An 11,329-nucleotide genomic window follows, 5' to 3' on the forward strand; every position below is an offset into this window, starting at 1 on the left:
GTGTCAACTCATATACCAGGCCACAGGTATAAGATTGATTGAGTACATATTATGACTCCAAATCGATCGCTATCAGTCAGTCAGTCATCTACAACGTAGGTCCAAGTTACCAAATCCCATTAACACAATAAGATGAAAAGTTGAATAGTGTTTTACTTTTTCTAGTCATCAGAAGCATGTCTTCTGTTATTTAGTTTACATTACTGTCAAAATGTTCTGTAAACTTTCAATTCCTAATGTTCCACATGGGTAATTCTCTCAATTCACGAAAAGCAAAAACAATGATTTAAGTAGTATAACATAAATTCATTGTGTTTTTAATCTTTTCATGTTATTTTATACCATTAACTTATACAGATCTTACAATATAGGTACAGGTAAATATATTATATTTTCGTTGCTTATTGTAGAAAGATATGGTTGCTTTTTCGTCTTTTTTGTTTTTAAGAAGAGATCTTTTTAAGCATTCGCTTATTTCATTTTTTTCTGTATATTTCTGTATATCAAAGCGTTGAATTGGAACTAATTTGGAAGCACACACAGTATGTCAAGTGGTGGGGCAACTAGTGTAGTGACAATGAAAGCAACCGCAGCTGCATTCCCACAATCTAATTCACAAGCACAAAAGCAACATTCGCAAAATAATTTGCAACCAACAAATGTATTTGATCAACAGATTCAGTTACAACAGCAACAGCACCAACACCAACAACACCAGCAACATTTGTTACAACAACAACAATTACAGCACAATCCAAGTCAGCATTCTCAATTGCATCGACTATCTCAGCCACATTTATCTGCATCAATTCATCCTGTTCAATCGATTGCTCAAAATGTCGTTGCTGCCAGTGGCCATTCAACCCATCCAAGTGTCTTTCCAAATGCTGAATTCTTTCAAACATTACAACAGACTGCCGCAGCGGCTGCATTACCAACTGTACTGCCATACGATCAATCACAGTATATTGGTCAATTAATGTATTTCCCATATCCCACAGCTGCTGCTGCTGCCGCAAATGGATTGTTCAATACTGGACAATCAAATGATACTGCTACTCATCATATGTCTATTGGTTCGTCTACACCTGGTGGTAGTGTTAGTGGTAATCAGGCAACAATTATTAATCAAGCATCGTGTCATGCTACTGCTGGACAATTATTAACTGGTGGACTTGTATCAGCCACACCTAGTGGAATGATGACTTTGAATAATGCAACTGGTTCGAATCAAGTTAATAATGCTAATCATCTATTTGCATCTGGAGCAGGATTAGTTGGAATTGGTGGCAGTGGCGTCGGTGGTGCATCTGGTTCAAATACTGTTTCTGTGTCTAATTCCGCTTCTTTAGCACCTTTATTTACAACTGCTCATTTTTATCCGCATCATCATACACAACAAACTGGTCAACAACAACCACAACAACAGTTTCAAATTCATCATTCATTACAACAACCGCATCATCCACATACATCTGTACATATGCAACATGTTCAAACACTTACAGGTCATCCAGGTGTTCATCTACAGCAACAACAACAACAGTCGACCGCCGCTGTTGCTGCTGCAGCTGCAGCTGCTGCCGCCGCTACTGTTCTGTTGCCAAGCTCCATATCGTCAGCATCACAACTTAATATGTTATCCTCTCAACAAACTCATCAACCGGTGCATTCAACTTCACAAAATCATTCAAATCATAATAATAGTAATAATAATAATAATGAAAATTTACAAAAAGCGGAAGATAAACTACAATCTACTACACCAGTGCATACACCACAAAAACAGTCTGATCAAGAACTATTATCCCAGTCTACTCAACTAGGTACACCATCTCAAGGAAATAATAGTAGTTTGGATGCTAGTTCAACTACAGTAAAACGTGATAACAATGGTACAGGACATTTTGTGTAAGTTTATTTTTCATGCATACTTAGCCTTTATTTTATTAATTGTTTCTCTGTAATGAGAACTTGTAATATACTGCCCGAATATGTAAACTGAAGTAGGCGGGTATCAGGATTCAAGCTTGTGATCTAGTGGCTGGAAGTCGAACGTCATTGCTTATTACTAAACTACCATTCCATTTTAAACTTACTAAGTGACGTATGCTTAATAAACATGTTAGAGTTTCTTATGTATGCGAGATTTTCATGTTAATCGTTAAGTTAGAGTTTATGGCAAATTGTCATCAAAATTTTCAACCCCAAGCGGTGTTCATCAGGATTGCTCACTGCCTCCCTCTTTACTTAATTTTGTCATAGACATTTTCCTGGCGGCAGCTCTCTCATCGTCCAACTTTTCAGAAATCAACCTCTTACCAGATGACTCATTTGTTGACATAGAATATGCAAATGATCCTGTTTACTGAGGATGCTGATAAATAAAATGTTCATATCTCTTTGAGCAACGATGCAAGTGTGTTGAGATGGATTTCTATCCCCCCAAATGCATAATACTCGTTCACAATTGGTCTGTATCAACGTTTGTACTAATGATAGGTAGTAAAGTAGTTGAATATTATGTCCTACGACCCGTCAAATATCACATGACAAAATCTCCAATCTGAACACCGACTTATATGACTTTATCCCTTTGCTGAACCAATGATACAACAACCAGCACTAGCAGCCTTGAATCAACTCTGAGTCTTTAGTGGTCCTCTGTATAGTAACTTCTTTCCTAACATAGCTTGTTCAGTCCAGAACACAAATATCAGCCTACACTGTATGAATCGTATATTTCAGACATACGTGATTTATGTACAAGCAGATCAAACCACCTCACACCATAAAATGGAAAATAACAGTTATACAAGATCAAACCCCAAGTGACTGTGGTTGTGAGAGACTGTAACTAATAAATTGTGAATAAATTAAGAATGGTAAATCGTATAACCAGTAGTAAATGGGTCAAACGAAAGCTTATGATAAAAGGTATATGAATATAGATATAATTTAGTTACTTAATAATTATCCAATAAGTATATATGTAATAATAGTGCATAAATAATCTCTAACAGTTACCATTCATTTATTCTTCGTTCGGATGTATCATCGAGCATGTCGATCACTTCACTTATCTTGGAAGTTTGATCGGTCCTTGTGTCTTGGTGTCTGATTGAAATATTGGCACGAATTCAGGAGGCTCTATTGATTTTTGTCAACTTATGTTGATTATGGTGTAGGCGAAATTTTGATTTTCAATATTCCTTTGTATATACCTTTCCACTTTGTCTTTTAAAACTATAATCTCAATGTTCAATTGTTCTTGTTTTCATTGCTACCACATTATTTCGATCTCTTTTCCTATTCATCTTGTTAATACTTCAGATTGGATCATGTTGCACGTTGGTGATCCCTACTAACTGACCGACTTAGCTGTATTTCTCACTATTAATAAACATCATTTTATGTTTATTATTAAGTATATTATATCATGACTTTCTACCTACATCAATTAGTCATTAAATCTTTATTCAACTGTCCACATATCTATAATTTCATCCTCACAAATGTGTATCATTCTACGTTGAATAATTGCATCTTCACACTGGTTCAGGGGAAGTGAATCTAACAGTGTTTGTTTATACACATTGTGATGAGATTCATTTACTCTTTTTTATTTCCTCTAACATTTGTTGTTCGAAGAGAAATAATATAAAAATTTATCACCAGAGTGATAAATGCCCTGGTACGGCCGAGAGTGGAGAGAGTCCGCTCTCCCTCTACGAATGCTCTCACATGGCCACGCGTATATAACCTCTGCCAGGGAAGTCCTACTCTCTGCCTTCTCGTACCACGGGTGTTGTTTACGAAATTGAGAGGACGAAAAGCGTATGTCCGGCGTTTTAACCGGGTTGGTGGACATGGCGAGTCCACCTCGGGGAGTTGGAAAACCCTGATTCCAAACCAATGGTGTACATGGGCTCCAGCATCCTGAGGAACAAATGGCATATGAATCAATCGTTAGTCACCGGCTACCATGGAACTACATCTCCTCACGATGCTACACTTCCTTGTGGGTTAGACCTTTAGGTCAAAGGCTCCGGATGTGGCTCCCTAAGAAAACCACCTGCTTGAGTTTGGGCACTTGGGCAGTATCACAGCCCTCACACAAATCAAATGAGATTTGTGAGGCGCATATTTATCTGGTGCTTCCTTGTACCAATATTTATGTGTTTAAATAAATAAATAAATGGGTTGCAAATAGTACCTTTGAAATTTCTAGTGAATTTTGATCAAGTGTACAATGTAATTCATCTGTATGTGGATATATTGTTACCTTTTACTACTTTTAACTTGATATAAGTGAAATAATCCAATTAATTTTGTATAATTAATTTTAGATGCGGTGTATGCGGTCGAGAATTTGGTATGCGATGTCGTCTTATTGCTCATACTCGACGTCATACTGGTGAACGTCCTTTTCCTTGTGCTGATTGTGGAAGAGCTTTTTCAGATAGAGGAAATTTACAACGTCATCGTTATACACATTCAAGTCAACCGAGATTTCATTGTACAGTTTGTGGAAAATCTTTCCGTCAAGTAATTAATTAGTTAATTAACAGTTGTATTTGACGAAGTTAATTGGTTTTAGTAACTCATTTGTTCATATATTGTTGTGGCATATGGAAATTGTTCATCTATCAGTTTTACGTCTGTGTACTTGGCTTCGAGTCACACTCTAAATGTGAGGGCTAGTTATTCTAAGAGATTGTCCAGACTCAAGTAGGTAGAGTGGGTTTCGAACCAGTGACTTAGTGATTGAAAACTCCACAAATCTTATATACCACTAATAATAATCATATGCGTTCTTGTGACTAGCTTCACGATGTACTCGTGAGAAGCTGTGACCAGTGTAGTTCAGTCTGTGCCTGGTGTAGAAGAGTTTTCCACTACAGACCAATGTATGACGGCCGCACAGTTTAACGGAATGGTTAAATTTAAAGATTAACACTGTTGAATACCGACTCAGTTGCTCAGAGGTCAAGTGTTCACGCGCTATACCGAAGTTACTGGGTTGGATTCTTAGGTGCAAGGTCGTGGGTGCCCACTATAAGCAACAATGCAGGCATGTTCGGGATGCGATTCTCTCCCTCGAAGTGCAAAATGTTACTTCAGGATTGGGTTGCATCGACACCTGAACTAATGATAGGGAGTGAAGTAGTTGAGCGTGTTGACAGCTTCACTTATCTTGGGAGTCTCATCAACCCTTGTGGTCTGGTGTGTGACGAAATCTCTGCACGGATACAGAGGGCTCGTCTAGCTTTCGCCAACTTGCGCTATTTATGGCGTAGGCGAGATATCCGTCTAGCAACAAAAGGACGGGTTTACTGTGCAGCAGTCCGTTCCGTTCTACTTTATGGCAGTGAAACATGGCCGATAAGAGTAGAGGATATTCGTAGGCTATTAGTATTCGATCATAGGTGTCTTCGACGCATTGTTCGTATATCCTGGGACCACCGGGTAAGTAATGCAATTGTTAGGAAACGGGTACTAGGTAATGATGGCATATCGATTGATAAAGTATTGAAACTTCATCAGTTGAAATGACTGGGACACGCGTTACGTATGCCCAACCACCGACTGCCCCGACGTGCAATGTTTCATGGTGTAGGAGTAGGTTGGAAGAAAGCTAGGGGCGGCCAGACCAAAACATGGCACAAATCCATGAAGTCACTGACAAGTGGACTGAGCCATGTTGGTAGGTGTAGACTACCTGGTTGGGATTAGCGAGATGATAGCAACAGATGGTTAGAGACCTTGAATGACATGGCTCAAAATCGTTTACAATGGTGAAGGTGCATCCACTCTTTGTGTTCTACCAAATTCTTATCTTCTGAATTCTTCATGTCCGTATCCTTTTTCTCTTTCCAAATTTATTTCACCGTATTATACTCCTTGAATAACATCTTCAATCCCTTATCTTTCACATAATACTTATACTCTTACTACTTCTACCACTATGGGATTTGAATCGACAACTGTATCTGTGTGCTAATGTGGTATGGCAACTCGAACTGATGTACGTACGTACGAAGTTCTACGTTGTAACTGACTGACTTGAGAAGTCCCATGCTAGGAAGAAATGACCGTCCAGTCCTTACAGATTTTCAATGATGGTCTAACTAATACTAGTTTGTGATTTGAAACTGAAAGTTCCACGATTTCCACAAATCCTGTATACTAATAACGGTGTAATCAGTGAGTCTTCTTAATACTCCGACAGTAGTGAATTATGAAACATTACCCCTACCATCTTGTTTTTTATCTCATATCACACCACTAATACTGTTTATGTATGTGCTATTGTGGAATGTACGTTGACCATTACATCTGGACCGATGTACATATCTGCCAGGTTCTACGTTGCGTATGACTAACTGCCTTGTTTCCATTTACCTTCAGATAACAGTGACCTTGTATAGTGGGACGAAAAATATATATGCGAATTATTTTCAGAACAGATAGATAACATCAGAGACAATGTAATAACGATGGCTTAGTTGTTGAAACACCCAGTTTCTAACTAATAAGTCAATTATTGATACTGTTTCGGTCTATGCATTCAAATAAAGAACCGCCATTCATCACATCAAAACTGCGGCTCAAAATTAATACCCGGCATATACATTAGTTTTGATATCACATTGAATGATATGAATGAAGTGAAATTGACATCATTTTTGGTTCTTATTTTTCTATTTGAGAAATAAATTTGCTCACTAATATGTGTTTAAACTATTCACCATTATGTTATTATCCTATATACTATGTTCATTTTTCATTAGGCTTCATGTTTATCAAATCATCGACGTTTTCATTGTGCTGGAGCTACAGGTCGTCCTTGTCCTTTCTGTCAACGTTCTTTCCGTTCTTCATCCAGTCTTCAGATGCATATTCGGTGGAAACATCGTGCTGATGCTGCGGCAGCTGTAGCAGCGGCTGCGGCCGCCGCTGCAGCTAACGGTTCATCTTCACTTTCTGAAGCATTCACACATTTACCAGGATTAACATCATATGTTACAACTGCAACAGTTAACGGGATTCCAACAATGTCTCTAAATGGAAGTAAGTGAACTGTTCTCTTAACAGAAGTAGCAGTCATTCAAGTTCGCTAACGATAAATCCTTTTCGGATTTTTTAAACATAAAAACCCTTTGTATCACTTATAATTTTGTTGTTGTTTTTCCATCGGTTTTAAATCATGAACTGATCACCGTATTGTGTGATCATCTTCTATAACCTGGGCTGATTAACTGTTTCACATCCGACATGGTTTAATACCACTGACTTTTTTTTGCTAACTTGGTGTAGATCGGTAACATCCTCTGTTCGAGTTTATCTCTGCATATTTTTTATGTGTTGTAGTATAACGCAAAGATTAAACAATCTGTCTGATTTTGAATGAAACTAAATGTGTTCATTAGGTACTGTCAGTCCAATCAGTTTTCTACAGTTCCTTTTTATTTAAACAGGTTGCATGTGTGCGACTGAAATCTACTGAAAAAATGGAATTTCCACTCCCGAATTTGTTACTATACATCCACCTAGGGGGGTTGGAAAACCCTGATTCCAAACCAATGGTGCACATGGGCTTCAGTATACTGAAGGAACAAATGGCGTATAAACCAATCGTTGGTCACCGGCTACCATGGGCGGGAATGCATCTCTTTACGATGCTCCACTGCCTTGTGGATCAGATCTTTCGGTCAAAGGCTCCGGGTGTGGCCCCCTAAGAAAACCATCTGCTTCGGTTTGGGCACCTGGACAGTATCACAGCCCTCACACAAATCAAATAAGATTTGTATGGCGCAATTAAATTGTTAGCATTAGGTACCTATACTGAAAAGAATAAAATCAGTGATAAATGGATGATTATATATGAGTGAACTAAAAAGATTTATGATACGAAGTATACCAAGATACCAATGATGAAGTATATGGATCTTAGTGATAATAGTTGTGTTCGTAGGTAAATACTTTACGGATACTTGACACTGTTAAAGAATATTTCTTCTCTAAGAAACCTGAATTAGTATCGATTATTTTTATCGACCTTGTAATGCGACGATAACCACTCAGGAGTCGAATGTTCTCAACCGTGCACATGATTTGTTTGACAACAATTGTTTCCAATCACGACATACACTAACCCTATTGTATGATAAAAGATGGGTGTTTATATTCAAAACTGATCTATTCTGATTTGCTTTTTGTAACTATGGGAATATAGCTGATATTCTATTGGAGAAAACTTATTTTTACTGCAATTCAGCACATTCAGTAGTATGATTTCATCTAACCTCGAATTAATCGCCTTTATTTCTATCACTTCTAGTATTCAAACTTCGAAATTTGTTTCTTAGTCAGTATGAATGGTTCTGTTGTAGTTTCAGTAGGCAAGTATGATGATCCAACCAAAGTTGTCAGCTTTAACACACACACACAACATTAGTTACTTCAACATAGTGATCACTCTATAATCTTTGGATCATAAATTAAATAGTTGTTTTGTCCCCCTCCCAGTTTAGGATTGGTAACCTAGTATGTAATTCATACATAATCCCGTTTTCACAGGTGATCTTCAAAATGAAACCCTCATGTCTTCCACATCCCTTGCTTCTTCAAATGTGAATAGTAGTAATGTTTCCAGTCTTATGGCTCCTATCACTAGTAATAATGGTGGAAGAATGGATTCTATTTTAGGTACAACAACAACGACAACTAATATTGGATCACCGAATAAAAGAAAATGGCGTCGAAAATCTAAACCGAAACAAGCTCAAAACGCGTTTGGAAAATTAGTAAGCAGTAGTTTTTTTTCAGTCATTTCTCAATTAACCTATTATTCGAAATTTGAGACCATATAGTTCCAGCTTCGATTTCTTCATTGTCTCAGTGTGAATGCGGCTAAGGATAATTCAATTTATTGGGTTTTCCGTACACTGATAGTCATAACTCGATATAGTGCAGTGTTTATACATTCATTATTTTATGATGTGGATGACAATAATCGTGTTTCTGTTCACTTCAGTTGTCTTTTAGATGAATTCCTATATGTTTTTTATATGATCTCTTTCTTTTGGTTTCATAAAAACAGTCACTAGCTGGAAATTTTCAGTTTTAGGGGATAGAAAACCGCACCAATTATGTTCGATATTTACGGTTGTGAATTGAAGTTCACTGTAATCATTACGAACTGTTTATTAATCTTCTTGAGTGTGTGTTTGTGTGTGTGTGTGTGAGAGAGTGATAGACTATGAAATTATATAAGGTGTGTGATATAATTGTGCATCACTTCCTATGTTAAATGACTACACCCCCAGCATTACTAACTGGAACTGATTCAGACAATGGGTTCGTATTTCGGCTTTTACTAACATAATCAATTAAATTATAAAAATCTTTTAAAAAAACTTCTCATCGGTACTACTATTAGCTGTGCAGTGGCTTATATTAATCAAAGCACTAAACTTTCAAATAATAGCTTGGGGGGTTCGAATCCCGCTCTAGCTACCTTTTATATATATATATATATATATATATATATAGAGAGAGAGAGAGAGAGAGAGATAACGTTGTAACTAGTTTAGCACATTGTTTGATTTGCAAAGAATTTATACAATTATTTAATGACATAATTTTCTTTGCTTATTATTATTATTATTGTAGACCGGTGATGGATTGAATTTATTAGCTGGGATTAATTTAAGTGAAGGCATTGATGTTAATGCTGCTGCAGCTGCAGCTGGAGCGGCAGCTGCTGCTATCGGTGGTCCAGTTCCATTAGATCGTAAAGGTCGTCCATGTAATTATCCTTGTCCTGCTTGTCCACGTCGTTTTGCTTTCCAATGTCGTCTTGCTGCACATCTTCGATGTCATACCAATATTCGTCCATTTATTTGTATTGATTGTGGTCGTGCATTCACACAAAGAGGTTATCTAGTTCGTCATGCAGCTGTTCATAAATTAGATAGACCATTTTCATGTGGATTATGTGATCGATCCTATAAACATTATGGTTCATTAGTAAATCATCGACGAACTCATAGCAAAAGTAGTGGTAATACAACAAATCTTAGTAATTTAAATCTTTTATCAAATTTAGGAACAATTACATCAACTAATATTGGAACATTATCTAGTTTAGAAGAAGTAGTCAGTGGTGCATTAGGTCAATCACATAAAACTGATTCAACATCAGATGCAATGAATAATCAATCAACTACAACTATCACATTATTACCAGTTAGTAAAGTTGAAGAAATTTTACCCGGTGATCTTAATAGTTCTATTCAACAAGTATGCTTATCATCAGGCAGTAATATATTAACTGTTTCTGAAGGTCAAGAACAACAACAACATAATTCAGAACAAGTAACATCTCATCAACTTACTGCTACTGCAGTATGGCCAATTTTAGCCACAGGTGGTGGAGGTGGTAGTGTTGGTATTAATCATGTTTCACAAGCTCAATTAATTCCTTCCTCTATTGTACAGCAACAATCAAGGCAAGCTATGGTTTCTGGTTCACATTTCTCTACTATAACGATCTCACCTACACAATTAGCTCAATCTAACCAACCGTCTTCGTCATCATCTCAACAACAACAGCAATTACCACTTGTAACTGCCCCACGACCACCTCACTTAAGTCAACCAACTAGTACAACTATGTTATCAACTGCTAATGTAATAGCTGGTAATGGTGGTACATCTGCTCCTACATTTGTAACTCTTCCTTTATTCAATGGTTCAATACAAAATAATTTAACAGAATCTGATAGGTCTATTATTAATGGTCAATTGACTCCTCATTCACATCATCAATTTCATTGTCCAATAAGTACATTATCCGACTCATCACAACCACAACAACATCATCTTCAAATTGCACAAACCACGGCAACATTACAACAACAACACATTCAAGCAAATAATTCAACTACACGAGTAAGCGGTGTTGATACAAATAATAATAATACAGCTCCAGTACTACATGTACTTCAACCATCACCGAGCATTTTCTTCTCACCGTACTATTTACCACATTCGGCAGCATCTCAAATGTAGACACGTATATATATATACACACATGCATACATACATAAAAGCAACAGTTGAACTTTGGTCAAATTTATTCTTGCTAATACGCATCATCCTATCTATCTATTCACTTATATAAATTGTATTTGTATGCATGACTATATAGCTCAAATAGTGATGCAACACTAATGGGGGGGTATTACTAACTTCTTTTTTTTCTTTTTTCTATGTATGAAAAAGACGTTCCAATTGTAATTTACACTAATGATTAGGATCA

At 36.9% G+C, this 11,329-nt stretch overlaps 1 protein-coding gene across 1 annotated transcript; it reads left to right on the top strand.

The window, feature by feature from the left end:
• Window positions 1-544: 544 nt before the first annotated feature.
• Window positions 545-11,079, top strand: Smp_163980 (putative zinc finger protein; the record flags this gene model as incomplete). The annotated part of the gene is made up of 5 exons (XM_018798508.1): window positions 545-661; window positions 749-1,508; window positions 1,740-1,911; window positions 4,350-4,543; window positions 9,755-11,079. 5 exons carry the CDS (start codon window positions 545-547, stop codon window positions 11,077-11,079), a joined length of 2,568 nt encoding a protein of 855 aa, XP_018653443.1.
• Between the last annotated feature and the right edge of the window lie 250 nt (window positions 11,080-11,329).

The sequence above is a fragment of the Schistosoma mansoni genome, chromosome 6 (genome assembly GCF_000237925.1).
Source record: "Schistosoma mansoni strain Puerto Rico chromosome 6, complete genome".
NCBI classification, from domain to species: domain Eukaryota; kingdom Metazoa; phylum Platyhelminthes; class Trematoda; order Strigeidida; family Schistosomatidae; genus Schistosoma; species Schistosoma mansoni.